A 15,503-nucleotide genomic window follows, 5' to 3' on the forward strand; every position below is an offset into this window, starting at 1 on the left:
TTAAATAAAAAAAAATTTGTTCATGAATTGCATTTTTAGTTATCAGAATAAACAACTGAAATTTCAAGCGCTCGACGTGTTAATAAGTTAGACAAAAAGTAAGAGGTACACAATCACACTGGGTGAAGTCAGTATTCATCAGTAAACATCTGCAGTTCCTTCCATGTATTTCAAAAGGTATATTTCACCTATTCAAAATCAACATTTCAAGAATCTCAAATACCTTTCCCAAATGTTAGGACAAACAAATTCCCATAGAAATTTAGTTTCCGGTTTAAAAAATCTAAACGTACTTTGCTGTCGAACAACTTTTGTTAGAATAATAATTTGTTTCTCAAAACTGGAATTCCCACTAGAGAACAATGTGCAGATTTCAAGGTCTTGAATACCGTGGTAACTCTGAAATATTTTAAATTTTCATATGATTTACTGCTATCATAAAGACGTTTTTATTATTAAACGTTTTAAAACAACTTATAATCATTTTGGAGGATATGAAAATGCATATGATAAATATCAGAATTATCACTTATTATATGATGAACCGGCTTGCCATAAAGTGTCTTTTGGTTGTAAAGGACCAACGTCACTAGTTGTGCTGCTTGGGGAAGATGGCGGAGGCCGCGCCTGTTCCCCCGCATCGGTTTTTCTGTCACTGTTGTAAGGGAGAAGTAAATCCTAAACTCCCGGTAAGTCCGGTGTTTTTGGTTAGTCATGTGTGATATATTCCACATCGTGCGCGACTGACAACACCGCTGCTCGACCAATAGCAGTTAGTTTCGCCTGTCTGCTACAGCTAAACCGCCGCTAGCTTGTTAACAGCTAGCAACGGTTGTTGCTGTTAACTCTCTGAATTAAACGGTGCCTAATTTGTTTTTACTTGAGGTAAACGCTGGGTTATAAACTTGACACTGTCAAGTTTTGTTCTATTCGTGTGTCTACGCGTAATTGTGTCAAAACTCAGGGCCCGAAGCTTCAGGTTTCCCACTGTGAATGTGTTGTGAGCGTATTTTCCACCGAACAAGACCTGAACACGGATTGTCTGGACCATTAAAGCCAAGACGACATATTTAAAACTCAGCTGAGAGACAGTGGACTAGTTTTGTTTTCAGTGTTTGTTTCTGGTCAAATATACTGTTGGAATGACGAGTTCGGGGATTTTTCATGGACTTAATGTTTAGTTTCATTTGTGAAGTCAAAGCAGCACTAGGTGCACTTTGTGACCTACACACTAGCCCTAATGAATACTTGGTAGAAGATACTAGTTTTAACAAGATTTAATGTAATTTTATAGAAGTGTGTAAACACTAACCTTGTTCAGCTTCAGAAAAATGCATCACACTTGTTTTAAGGAATATTCACACAAGTTAATCTCAACTTCAGTTGCTGATTATTTTTTCTGTCTTAAATGAAAAATATTATTTTGTTTGTTGGTTTAAATAAATTGAACTCATGTTAAAATTTACAACCACATCGCAAATCAAATATGACAATAGTTATTTTCTCATCCAGTCTAATGAATAAATGCTTATGGAAGAAAATCCAATGTTTAAAGAGAAGAACAGAAACGGATGAAGATTTGGATCTTGGGGTGTAAACGGTGACAGGAAAGGGGTCCAACAGCTTGAATTCTGTTATTTTATGTGTAAATTCTCACACCAATGAATTAAAATGAATGATAATACAATAATAAACGAGCAGCTTCTGTTTTCTTATTAGCTCTGCCCAGATTTTTATCTCATTTTCTGTACTTATGTTCTGTTGATCCAAAATCTTGTCTTCTTAGCATTTAGTCCTGTTATATTGCTACAGGGAGCTAATTTACTGCAACATGTAAGTTTATCACACTACACAGCTTTGGTGTATTCCAGTTTGTTTGTTTTTACTAGTCGAGTAATCAATTACAAAAAGACAAATCTGAGTTAATGACACATGAGTAGTTTTTTTGACTGCTGTGTGGTTTTCTTATCCAGTTCAGAACAAGACATTAGTTTCAGACTCCACATAAGCATGCAGTTGTGCATTTCCCTCATTCTGTCGTGCTGAATTTACCACTCAGCACATTAGGTGTGGTTGGCAGACCAGCTTTACATTTCTGGTTGTGTTAATGAAACAATTTCTGTTATACAAATGTGACTGTTTGATTTTAGTTTATTTAATAAATTCACTTTTAAAATGCTAGTAAATCTCTTGTAGGGGATTTTCTGATAACACAATATGACAAAATACGTTAAATAAATATCAAAAATGGACATGCCGAACCTTAATTAGGATTGTGCATTGTCAGAATCAGATTTATTGCCAACTCAGTTGATGAGCGTAGCTTCGCGGACCGTTTCGCTGCCGTGGGGGGGTGGGGATGCGCGCTCAAGACTGTTTTGATGCTGGCGCCGTCTGGGAAAGGGGGTGATAGCGAGCGCTTCCGTGCTTCTCCCGGGAGCTGGGGGATGATTTCGTAGCTGTGGCGCAGCGTCACACTTGAACCTATTCAGGGGAAACACTGTGTTAGGGCAACAGGTTTATAACAATTGATGTCTGACATTTTTGGTCTTTTTGGGACAGGAAGGATGTTGGAGGCCATAAAGCGGGCTGAGACATGACGGGTCTCCAGTGAAATACTAAAGCTCTCATTTACTCCTCATTCCCATAAGTTTACTGTGGTCTCTGGTGTGAGTGAACACCTTGTCTGTGGAACAAAAGCTCTGTCGCTCCTGTTTGAGGAAGTTAGCCAGAGGAGAGGATGGCAGAAGCAGCAGGATTTGGAGTCATTATTATTCCTGATATTCAAACATCTCTCCTCTGATTGGCTAACAGCAACACGACTCTGCCACTGACTCTGGTCGCTCTGCGATGTTGATGTTTTATCCCCACGAATAACACAGGTCTGGAGGAGTTCTGCTGTGTGGTGGAGTTGCTAATCCTAACGGTTAGCTTCTACCAGTCGAGACGTTCTCTGCTGTTTCATGAACACTAAACCAACAACAGCCTTCCGTTAAGTCGTGAATGTTACTTTACACTGTGACGTAGATCTGTCGGTTTTTTTCTGACCTGATTGTTTCCCCGTATACCTTATTTCAGTGGCTAACGCAGAAAATGGGGGTAGAAGACCAGTTTCATGTTCAGCCTGCATGTTAAACTTAGTGTTCATATTTTTCAAAGCAAGTAAAAAATGGTTTCTCCGTGAACTTGGTCTTCAAAGATGTCTGTGAAGATCTGAGACAGCTGGTCAGCACAGGGTGTCAGGAGACACAGTCGGGTCCATCTGCCTTGTGGCGTTACGTCTTATGAACTTTTTGTTTCCAGTCCTCTTTATAATAGAGTAGGATGGTGTGGTGGTAGTTGCTAGGTGTTAGATGAAGGCTTAGGAGGTGGGTTAGGAGGAGTTTGCCCTAATTAATAAGTTGCCGGTCCAAATTCAGCCTCCATGTTTGTCAGTGGTGTCCTTGGGGAAGACACGTCACTCACCTTGCCTGCTGGGGGTGGTCGGAGGGACCAATGGCGCTGATTGTGGCCACAATGAAGCTCATCACCGATCAGTGTGTGAATGACTTTGTGTAAAGCACTTTGGAGTCCTCAGATTTAGAAGAGTGCTATGCAAACGTGGGCCATTTGCCATACATAAGACTGGTGGATGGCAGAGTGGGAGGAGGATGAGGAGGAGCCATGATCTCTGATAGTAGTGATTGGTGGTGGAGCTGGGGGCTCTGCTGGTCCAGAGTAGCATCAGGGAAGTGGCAGTAGAAGTCGCTCAGGCCATTGGCTAAGTGTGTCTGGGGTCGCGGGGAGGTGTTTATCGAAGCCATTCCCACAGCATCAGCGGTGGAGGTTCTGTAGGCTTCCCAATCACCACTGTCCAGACATGCCTGCAGGTCCTCCGCAGCCTCCTTGAGTGCGTTTACATGCAGCCAGTAACCCTTTTAAAACCCGAATATTCACAATAACCCGGTTCCGCAGGTCCTTGTAAACACCGCCAAAAAACCCGGATATGCTCATAACCGGGTTTTTAAAAACCCGGTTACTACACCTGGGGTAACCCTTTTCTAACCCGAATGTTTGGTCGTGTAAACGCATATCGGGATGTCCCCATCAAAGCGTGTGTTCTGCGCATGCTCTGTTCGCAAGGAATCTTGGTCTTTTGAGTAGCGAGACGTCTTGTATGCGCCAGAACACCGGAAGTAGACAACAAGTTGGGAGCAACATGGTGAGTCGCGGCACAGCAGCACACTTTTGGAGTGACGAGGAAACTAAAGCGCAAACAAATGCGGTCGCTATCTCTTCCGAACTGGGAAACATGTTGTTGTTTTCACGGATACCGGAACGAGAAGAACCGGAAATGAGGCATATTGCGTCTGGACGTAGTCCACACGTCCTGACGCTACCCCAACGTCCGCATTTAAACCGGGTTATGCAAGTTAGAGGTAACTCTTTCTATTTATGCTTGTAAACGGGTTATTCTGATCAACTCAGAAACCCGAATACCGACCTTAACCCGATCATAACCCGGATATTGGCTGCATGTAAACGTAGTCCTTGTTCCACTTCGTTTTCCTCATGACAAGCTTGGAAAGTTAGAATTTTTTTTACGAGTTAGTCAGATGCACCATCACGTGGTCTGAGAGGTCGAGTGCAGCATGGGGAACAGCGTGGTGCATGCCACTGACAGTGGTGTTGCCATCATCAACAATCATCTTTACGAGTATTTGGTATAGTTGTCGGGTTGGTTTTGTAGCTACCAGGAGTGCTTTACAAAGTGCTTTACAAAGTGCTTTACAGCGGCGCAACAGGAGATCAAGAAGTAATTAAAGACACAGTATGTAATATTTTTATGTGTTCACAAATGTGTCCTTTTAATAATTTTACCAAAATCTATTCTAAATATTTCTATTGGATTGAAATTTAGTAATTTTTCATGCATAAGCCGTGGTCGACGCTCCGTAGTCATGCACCATCTTGAAATATCGTAGCTGTTTTATTTGTTTAAACGCGCGTGATCGCTGGATTGAAAGCTGAAAGGCTTGGTGTTGTGCGCACGGCTGCAGGGGAGAGGGAGACGAGTGATGCGGTAGCACCGGAGCGAGAGTACAGCTGCTTCAGATAATTGATCAGACCTAAATAATATACAATACCTGAAGGGACGAGGTAGGTGCAGGAGTGGAGATATCAGTCTAGTTGGAGTCGGAACGCCAGAGAGGGTCTTCTTTTGAAAGCCGAGCAGCGTTTTTACAGAGGTCTCAACATTGAACATGTTTCTCAGCCTGTTAGAATTTTACATAACTCGGATTTTATCGTTTCTCCTTCCAGGAATACATCTGTCCGAGATGCGATTCGGGTTTCATAGAGGAAGTAACAGAGGACTCCAGGTAGGAAGCTATTTCGTGTAACCTTTTCCAGACAACATGTTATGTTACAGCCGTCGTGCTGATCTGGAACAATAGCAGGAACTCGGGTGGGAAAATGCCGTATGGATCAAACTTGCTTGATCATTATTCTAGATCAACACAGTGAATGTTCATTTCGTGTCTTCTGCCCCCATCAGTCTCCTGGAGAGTGGTGCAAACGGGATGGATGACTCGGCCACACAGTTTGCGGAGGTACGAATCTTAAGGGTTTTGTTTTAGGGCTGGAGGAAAGATAACAGCCTGTTCATTTACTTTCTTACCTTTGGCTACCTCATCTTTAGCTCTGGCACCTTTTGTTCCTGGAGCGGCCATTTACACCAGACCGAGACAGTCCCGACTCAGAACCTCGGCTCCCCGGAGGACGCCTGGGGGGGTTCGGGGATCTGGGAGGCCTGGGAGGTGGATCGGTCGGGGGATCTGTCCCAGCAGGTCTAGGAGGACCCATGGGGGGACTTCTAGGGGCCGGGGATCACTGGGGACCGGGGCGTCCGCCTCGTCTGCACAGCCAGAGGAGATACAGGTCTAGAGTCAGCAGTAGGCCGGATCGCTCTCCTGCAGTAGAAGGGTGAGTTAGTCCAGCCTCTCACCCACAGCGATGGAGGCGTTTATACGTCTACCTCCCGTTTCCTGCGCTTGCACAAGGTTCAGACATGTTCCAGTGTGGCTGCTGCTGAAGTTCATCAATGATTTGCTGCAGCTTGTTTAAGAAAAATGTCCCGAATGCAGCCCTGAAGTCTGCTACGCTCCGTCCAATCAGCACAGACGTGATGGTTTTCAAAACAACACGCTGGCTGATAAACGCACACGAGGCCAGAAGTCAGCAGGTCACTTAGCTGTGACCGACAACATAGAAGACAGAAGGCCGTGGAAATGAGATGATCAATGAAATATGTCTTTGTCCTTGATTTAGTCTAATAATCCAGCAGATGTATTTAGTCTGGACTGAAGGAAAACCTCACTCGTGTGTTTTTTCCAGAATAGTACAACAGTTCCTCGCTGGTCTCTTTTCCAACTCTGGGGTTCCTGGGTCACCTCCTCTATCGTGGTAAAATCTGAACACTACGAAAAATTTGGTGTTGTGCCTCTTCTGTGTTATTTATCTTCACCCTGGATGTTTTTTATCTTCCAGGACAGGGATGCTGCACTCTAATCCAGGAGATTACGCTTGGGGCCAGGGAGGGCTGGACGCAGTCATAACACAGGTAAACTACCTTCTTCAGAGCTCGGCATCTTCATCCTTGATTTAACGAACGTCTGTGTCTGTAGCTACTTGGTCAGTTGGAAAACACAGGACCTCCTCCAGCAGAAAAAGAGAAGATCTCTTCCCTTCCGACTGTCAGCATCACTCAGGAACAAGCAGGTCAGTAACGTCTCTTAGACGGTGGGAGGAGTCGGGTAAAATCAGTCATTGATCTTTGCACAGCTCGTATCTGAGGTTGCAGCGGGGGGTGTGGTTTGTTTAACACCAACAGTTGTGTCTGAACTTCTGTGGGTTCGTGTCCATTATTTCTACTTCCGGGTAATGTTACCGGACCTTCGCCCAGCTGGGCCGAAAGGACCACTTTCCAAAAGGTCAGGCACATGCAGCGCAGTTCTGCTGAGTTTTATTCATCTGGACATTTATGCTCCAGAAAAACAGCAGCTTAACAAATGCTGTAAGCATTTTTATGTGGCCCGCGACATAAATATCAAAAATATATAAAAACTGACCCGCTGGCCGATTTAACCGCAAAGACTGCAGCTCCCATGATGCTTTGCGGTGTTTGCTTGGAGCAGAAGCGCCCCCTCCTTTGTGTTTTTTCACTAAGAGCTCCGGTGTCTGCAGCTCCGCTGTCGGACAAACTAAACACTCCTCTCACTCAGCGCCGAGTTCACTCAGCTGTTTGCCAGCGTTGAAGCCCAGAAACGGAGATTCTAGCCGCTCAGTAATGTGTTCACGACTGAAAGAGAAAGTTTTCCAACTAACTTCCAGACAGAGCTGACATAACTCCAGCGAGCAGCGACACGCTCAAACCAGCACGACTCTGTGGTTGCTGTCGTGTTTCCTCCCCTACACACAACAACGTGGTCAAGCTGCTCAGACATGTTCATCAGCACAAACCTATGTGAGCACCTGTTGTCATCTAATGTTGTCATTATGATGATGAAGATGAACAAAACAACAGGAGTCTCCTCCTCAGCTCAGATCAACCCCATGATGCAGGTATCTGGCTGGAACAGGTGAGCATCACAGTAAACCAGTGGAGCAAACTGAGCTTTAAATATGTTGGTTTTATGCTCTTTTTCTGCTCCAAAACATGAAAGTTAACAGGTGAGATGTTGCATTTTCATTTAAGATAAAATGATATTTTATTTTGTTGTTGACCCGTGAGAAAAGATTTAACCTACAGTAAACAGGAAGTGGAAAGGCTGCAGATAGATCAATAGAATAGAAAATCCCTTGATGTCACAGCAGCGATGACACTTATTACAGGAGAAAAATATCGTCGTTGTCGTCTTCCTCCGCTTATCCGGGTCCGGGTCGCAGGGGCAGCATCCCAACTAGGGAGCTCCAGACCGTCCTCTCCCCAGCCACCTCCACCAGCTCCTCCGGCAGGACCCCAAGGCGTTCCCGGACTAGATTGGAGATGTAACCTCTCCAACGTGTCCTGGGTCGACCCGGGGGCCTCCTGCCAGCAGGACATGCCCGAAACCCCTCCCCGGGGAGGCGTCCAGGAGGCATCCTGACCAGATGCCCAAACCAACTCAACTGGCTCCTTTCGATCCAGAGGAGCAGCGGTTCTACTCCGAGTCCCTCCCGAATGTCCGAGCTCCTCACCCTATCTCTAAGGCTGAGCCCGGCCACCCTACGGAGGAAACTCATTTCGGCCGCTTGTATCCGCGATCTTGTTCTTTCGGTCATTACCCAAAGCTCATGACCATAGGTGAGGATTGGGACGTAGATCGACCGGTAAATAGAGAGCCTGGCTTTCTGGCTCAGCTCCCTCTTCACCACGACAGATCGGCTCAGCGTCCGCATCACTGCAGACGCCGAACCAATCCGCCTGTCGATCTCCCGATCCCTCCTACCCTCACTCGTGAACAAGACCCCGAGATACTTAAACTCCTCCACTTGAGGTAGGACCTCTCCCCCGACCCAGAGTTGGCAAGCCACCCTTTTCCGGTCGAGAACCATGGTCTCAGATTTGGAGGTGCCGATCCTCATCCCAGCCGCTTCACACTTGGCCGCGAACCTACCCAGCAAGAGCTGAAGGTCAGAGCTGGATGAAGCTAGGAGGACCACATCATCCGCAAAAAGCAGAGACGAGATTCTCCTGCCACCAAACTCGACACACTCCACACCACGGCTGCGTCTAGAAATTCTGTCCATAAAGGTAATGAACAGAACCGGTGACAAAGGGCAGTCCTGGCGGAGTCCAACCCTCACTGGGAACACGTCCGACTTACTACCGGCTATGCGGACCAAACTCACGCTCCTCTGGTAAAGGGACTGAATGGCCCTTAACAGAAAGCCACCCACCCCATACTCCTGGAGCGTCCCCCACAGGGTGCCCCTGGGGACACGGTCATAAGCCTTCTCCAAATCCACAAAACACATGTGGATTGGTTGGGCAAACTCCCATGCCCCCTCCATCACCCTTGCAAGGGTATAAAGCTGGTCCACAGTTCCACGGCCAGGACGAAAACCAAATTGCTCCTCCTCAATCCGAGATTCAACTATCGATCGGACCCTCCTTTCCAGTTCCTTGGAGTAGACCTTTCCAGGGAGGCTGAGGAGTGTGATCCCCCTATAGTTAGAACACACCCTCAGGTCACCCTTCTTAAAGATGGGGACCACCACCCCGGTCTGCCACTCCACAGGAACTGCCCCTGATGACCACGCAATGTTACAGAGACGTGTCAACCATGACAGCCCTACAACATCCATAGCCTTGAGATACCCAGGACGAACCTCATCCGCCCCCGGGGCTCCGCCGCTGTGTAGTTGTTTGACTACCTCAGCAACTTCTGCCCCCGAGATTGGACAGTCCATCCCCAGGTTTCCCGGCTCTGGTTCCTCCTCGAAATGCCCGTAGGTGGGATTGAGGAGCTCCTCAAAGTATTCCTTCCACCGTCCGACTATAGCCCCAGTTGACGTCAGCAGCTCCCCATCCCCACTGTAAACAGTGTGAGCGAGTTGCTGCCTTCCTCTCCTGAGGCGCCGGACAGTTTGCCAGAACCTCTTTGGAGCAGATCGATGGTCTTTCTCCATGGCCTCACCAAACTCCTCCCACGCCCGAGATTTTGCCTCGGAAACTGCCACTGCTGCACCCCGCTTGGCTATCCGGTACCTGTCTGCTGCCTCCGGAGACCCACAGACCAGTCACGCCCTGTAGGCCTCCTTCTTCAGCCTAACGGCTCCCCGAACCTCTGGTGTCCACCAGCAGGTACGGGGGTTGCCACCACGACTGGCGCCAGCCACCTTGCGACCACAGCTAGCAACAGCCGCCTCAACAATCGCAGAGTGGAACAAGGCCCACTCGGAGTCAATGTCCCCCACTGCTCTCGGGACACGGTCAAAGATCTGCCGGAGGTGGGAGTTGAAGACCGTCTTGACAGGTTCTTCTGCCAGGCGTTCCCAGCAGACTCTCACTATGCGTTTGGGTCTGCCAGGTCTACACGGCATCTTCCTAGGGATGGGTACCGAATTTGGTACTTTTTAAGGTACCGACCGATTTCCATAGTACCGACCGAGCACCGATTCACTTCATTTGAAACGGTGCCTCGTTTCAGTACCCGTCCTTCACAACGAGAACTTGCCTAGACAGCTGCGCATGTACAAGAGCGTTATGTCATCGGACGCTGCGAGCGAGTTGTAAACAGAGCAGCTCCGGTAGGTAAATAAAAAGTTTAAGATAACGTTAGCTTGATTTGTTAGCTTCCGTGTCACTAATGGTGCGTTCGCTTTCTCCCCGGAACTCCGAAATTCCGACTAGAAGAACATGAACGCGCTCTAAAGTTTGGCTTCACTTTACTAAATGCGACGGGTGATTGGGTGAAGACGAAACCAGCGACAACAATCTAAGTGTGAGGCATCATCGTTTTAATCTGCTCCAGCAGCTAAAAAAACTGTTTAAGATAACGTTAGCTTGATATGTTAGCTTCCATTGCCACCGTTGTTATCAGCTAATGGTGCGTTCGCTGTCTCTTCGGAAATTCTACCTTCCCAGTAGGAAAAATCAAATGAAAAAGGACGGCAAAAGGAATGAAGATACACAGTAAATTTAGTTCACAGTAAAGATTTTTGCTTCAGTTTAATTATCAGCTTATAAAACTACAAGGACCATGTTAAAATACAAACAGTTGTATGTTATTTATCGTGATATTTATCAAATATGGTTATAAATTGAGAAAAATATATATTTAATTATAAAAGGGAATTAAAATATTAAACACTCAAAATCATCGAAAATTGGTACCGTTAAGTACCGGTATCGATTCGTAGGTACTGGGAATTAGTACCGGATCGATTCAAATGTCAAAGGTACCCATCCCTACATCTTCCCCTGCCATCTGATCCAACTCACCACCAGGTGGTGATCAGTTGACAGCTCCGCTCCTCTCTTCACTCGGGTGTCCAAAACATACGGCCGCAGGTCAGATGATACGACCACAAAGTCTATCATCGACCTGCGACCTAGGCTGCCCTGGTACCAAGTGTACCGATGGGCATCCTTATGTTCGAACATGGTGTTCGTTATGGCCAAACTGCGACTTGCACAGAAGTCCAATAACAAAACACCGCTCGAGTTCAGATCAGGCGGGCCGTTCCTCCCAATCACACCCCTCCAGGTCAAGCTGTCATTGCCCACGTGAGCATTGAAGTCCCCCAGCAGGACAATGGAGTCCCCTGATGGAGCACTATCTAGCACTCGTCCCAGGGACTCCAAAAAGGGTGGGTACTCTGAACTGATATTTGGCCCATAAGCACAAACAACAGTCAGGACCGTTCCCCGACCCAAAGGCGCAAGGAAGCTACCCTCTCATCCCCCGGGGTAAACCCCAACACACAGGCAGAGAGGCTTGGGGCTAACAAAAAGCCAACCCCAGCCCACCTCCTCTCACCCAGAGCAACTCCAGCAAAGAAGAGTGTCCAACCCCTCTCAAGGACTTGGGTTCCAGAGCCAATGCTATGTGTCGAGGTGAGTCCGACTATATCTAGCCGGTACCGCTCAACCTCTGCCACAAGCTCCTGCTCCTTCCCCGCCAGCGAGGTGACGTTCCATTTCCCAAAAACTAGTTTTCTTGTCCGGGGATCGGACCGCCAAGGCTCCCGCCTCTGTCTGCCACCCGATCCACATCCAAAAAGGAGAATATAAATAAGAAAAATGAATAAACAAGAAAACCTGAATAGATATTAAAAATGCTGATTATACCAAAAGTAATGAATACCACTGATGCCTTTTATTTAAAACGGACTTGCTCGTGTGTAATTTGGTTATTCCACATTCAGTGTTAATGCAAAAATAAGTTTATTTCCAAATTAAAAGGTTCAAAACTGCATGTTGATAAAGAAAATGTGCAAATTTTCCGTCACTTTTTCAAAAAATATTAAGTTCGGCCCGCGACTCCATCTCAGAGTTTCATTTCGGCCCAGTGTGAATTTGACACCCCTGCTTTAAAACATTTATTTACATGTTTTATATGTAATACTGGGTCAGTTTATTGATTAGTTTGATTAGCTTTTGTTAAATATTTGATTTTAACACTAAGCAGTGTACATAATTAGGATTAATTTCAGAAATGTTGTGCTTCTACTGTTATTAGTGACATTTTAGGTGATATCGGCCGTCGACTGACCGTCACCTCCACATCTGAGTTCTTTTATAAAAGATGACCAAACAGGACAAAGTGACCATGAACCTGGAAAGAATCATCAGTTTGTTGCATAAAGTGTTTAACAGTTCACGGCTTATCTTGTCTATGCTCTTTTCCCTTCATCCACATTTGGGTCATTTCTTAACAGAACCCGGTCTCCTTGCTGCCCTGTTTAATGGGCTCGACACACTTGGGAGGCGACCCGCGTCAACGCGCTCTGTTCCATGGTGAAATCGAATCTTCCGTTGTTTTGATGTGTGTCAGATTGCACTAGATAAACTTACAAAAACATTTTGCGTTTGTAAAGTACACTTACCTGATGTGCAGGGTTTCCCCCAGCTCTTTATAAGCCTGGCAGGCCATCAGGCTTTGCTTGCCCACCTGCCAGGCTAAGCGTCATGCCCCGCCCCTACCGTGTCCACTGACACGAACGGCGCAGCGAAACTAGAGCCCTCCATCAGCTGATACTGGTGAGAAACAGCAGCGAAACGTGTGCAACAACCCGCGCTCTCACGGAGGCACCAACAACTTCCCACGCCGCGGCCTTTTTGTGAATATCTCTATATTCTTTGGTAGAAATATTGTACAGTTCTGGGAAATCCGTCACAGCAAGTATCAACTTCTCCTCCATGTTTGCTCGGAGGTGTGCGGAGCATCCTGTCCGCTCATTGGTCAGTGAATGAAACCTCCGTCGATTGGTCCTCGTCCGAGCGACAGCGATGAAAAGTTGAAAATGTTTCAACTTTCTGGGATCGCGTCGTTGGGTCGCCTGTGCACGACACGTGCACGAGCGCAAAATTTCACACGCACGTTTTTCGCGTTTCGCTTAGTAGGAGGGAGACCCGCGATTATCGCTTTTTCGCGCACGTCTCATTGAAAATGAATGGAGGAGAGGCGATGTGGCCTCCCGTGTGTCGAGCCCATTAGTGTGTGGTTGGTTCACTCATGCAGCCCAGTCCTTGTCACAGTGACTCCAGAGGTGCCGGACATTTATTTTAGCATTTTAATAAATATTTTGTCTCGCTCAGATTTGACGTCCTTGTTGTTCCCGGTGTGTTTCCAGATTGCTGCATGGAATGTCCAGTTTGCAAAGAGGACTTTGAAGTGGGAGAGCCGGTCAGACAGCTACCCTGTAACCATTTCTTTCATTCGGGCTGTATAGTACCGTGGCTGGAAATGGTGAGTCACAGCAAAACGACGAACGTCGTGTTATAATTTTACTGTTTACTCGATGGCGGAGGAGCTTCAAAACCTGTTTGACGGCTAGTTGTGGAAAAACTGGAGTGGTTTGTTTGACTTTGACAGCTAGAAATTAAACTTTATTCATGTGGACGGTTTACTCGTGAAAAGTATGTGATCAGCAAATTCTGATCGGTGTCAATCAAACAAGCCCCGCCCCCTGGCACTGTGTAGGCGCGTGGCGAGATAAAGGTAAACAAACATGTCTGCTGAACTTTTACTGTCTGTGAGGGATGGGAAGCTCGTTAAAACGCTTCAACACAACGGATTTAATACGACGTAGAGAACAATCTGGGTGGAGGGAGGTGGTTTTCAAGGCTCTGCAGGAATAGCGACACCTGGAGCAGCCACCGTCAGCCCACGCCCACCAACACCCGTCTGCATGAGTGACAGCAGAAGGCTGAGCAGAATAAGTAGCTTCATGGTACTGGACGAGCCACCAGGCTCCTCCCATTGCTTTCAAATATTCACATTATTGTGAGATTTGCTTGGATCGGGTGAAAACCTGCCTCTACCCGTGTGAATTCCACCCGTTTCATGACCTAACCCTAGCTCCTCAGCAAAGAGCCACGGAGGAGAAGAACACCACGCTGAGTGCTGACAGGATCTGGGACAAAAACGAGCTTAATTTAACTTTTGCAAAAGACAAAATATCAGAAATTTGCTGCACATTCGGTGTTTTTGTTCCTGACCACAACTCAAGAAACCAGAAAAGTCCAGCTGCTTTTGATCACAACTCTCAGGATGGCCAACACGCTGCAGCACAAACATGGCAGACATGTTTGTTTTCCCACCGCGTGCCTGTGCAGCGTGACAGAAGAGGGGAGGGAGATGCTTCGCTGCACGTGGGGTCTGTGGGCTGCTGTCAGAATTTGCAGATAACACATATTTTTCATCAGTCAGCCAATAACGATCTTTGGCTGAAGGATGTGAACTTCTGTTATTTGGTGCTTGAAACCACCTCGATTGTTGCAGATGAGACTTTCAGCCTCTGGTTTCTAAACACGGCTGCTTCTGTACAACCAGTGGTGGAGGCGCTGCGTCCGTCTTTGTGTGTTTAGGACAAATGTTTGCCTTTAATGCTTCATTCGTTTTATCTTAACAAATCCAAAGTGTGGAGGTTCTGGTGTCGTTTCATTCTGGCCGCCCAAGTCCAGAGCAGCTGGTTGTATTGAACCTGTGGTGGACTGCAGGAAGCTAACATCTCCGCTTTGTTCTGTGGTGCCGCAGCACGACACGTGTCCCGTGTGTAGGATGAGTTTGAACGGAGAAGACAGCAGCAGCCAGCCCTCAGAGTCCCCCTCCCTCTCCATGGACCCCCGCACACAGGAGAGATGGTCCTTTTGAGACACTCACCCGTCATCGCCACGTCCCACAAAAACGCCTCTCATCTCCCCGTTTCACCTCTGCTGCAGTCATGATCCGCCTGACTTTTTGTATATTTATTTTTGATTTTAATGCCTTTTCTTCGCTCATGTACCCTCACAGACGTCTTAACGATTCGTTGTGGTTTGCTTAATTCATTCTGTTTGCCTAATGACGTTCCAGCGTAGACCTCGACTCCCTTTTCCACATTTCCCTCTACGAACGGCTGTAAAACACACTGATGGGGAACGCCAGATGCCACGAACCTCTATCTGCCCGTAGAAGGGCACGACCCCTGCAGCTGAGGCCGTAACGCACAAAGATGACGTCAGCTTTTAACCTTTTACTCACAGGGAGTCGAATCGTTTGGCTTCTTTTACGGGAGATTTGGTCTGGATGGTTCTTTTTTTTTACCTTTTTGTGGGCGACTGCGCTACGAAGGAGCGTCAACACTCCTGTAGCTAAATAAGCGGGGTATTCAATAGCAAGACGAAAGAAAATAGTTCAAGGATTCCTCCCGAGCGACGCCTTCCACGCCACATTTCCTCCTCCTGATGTAAATATCCTGATGGGATCACGCCTTCCTCTTAGACCACGACAGGTTTTTGTTTTTATCACTTCGGATGTAAATAGTTTTAGTCC

At 46.8% G+C, this 15,503-nt stretch overlaps 1 protein-coding gene across 2 annotated transcripts; it reads left to right on the forward strand.

Moving 5' to 3' along the window:
- The first annotated feature begins 561 nt into the window (after window positions 1–561).
- On the forward strand, window positions 562–15,061 carry rnf115a (ring finger protein 115a). Of its 2 annotated transcripts, none has more exons than XM_015950403.3 (9): window positions 562–689; window positions 5,302–5,360; window positions 5,537–5,591; window positions 5,681–5,964; window positions 6,376–6,444; window positions 6,529–6,601; window positions 6,666–6,759; window positions 13,321–13,436; window positions 14,727–15,061. In XM_015950403.3, the coding sequence occupies exons 1-9, from the start codon at window positions 612–614 to the stop codon at window positions 14,841–14,843; spliced, it is 945 nt and encodes a 314-aa protein (XP_015805889.1). In that variant the 5' UTR covers window positions 562–611; the 3' UTR covers window positions 14,844–15,061. The 2 variants fall into 2 exon arrangements, with proteins under 2 accessions (XP_015805889.1, XP_015805890.1); XM_015950404.3 differs by having other exon boundaries at window positions 6,376–6,441.
- Window positions 15,062–15,503: the final 442 nt, after the last annotated feature.

This window comes from Nothobranchius furzeri, chromosome 5 (genome assembly GCF_043380555.1).
Source record: "Nothobranchius furzeri strain GRZ-AD chromosome 5, NfurGRZ-RIMD1, whole genome shotgun sequence".
Lineage (NCBI taxonomy): Eukaryota > Metazoa > Chordata > Actinopteri > Cyprinodontiformes > Nothobranchiidae > Nothobranchius > Nothobranchius furzeri.

Coding starts and splice junctions, on each gene's coding strand:
- rnf115a (XM_015950403.3), top strand. CDS start 612: ATGGCGGAGGCCGCGCCTGTTCCCCCGCATCGGTTTTTCTGTCACTGT. Junction 5,592..5,680: donor CGGCCACACAGTTTGCGGAG/GTACGAATCTTA, acceptor CCTCATCTTTAG/CTCTGGCACCTTTTGTTCCT. Junction 13,437..14,726: donor TAGTACCGTGGCTGGAAATG/GTGAGTCACAGC, acceptor GTGGTGCCGCAG/CACGACACGTGTCCCGTGTG.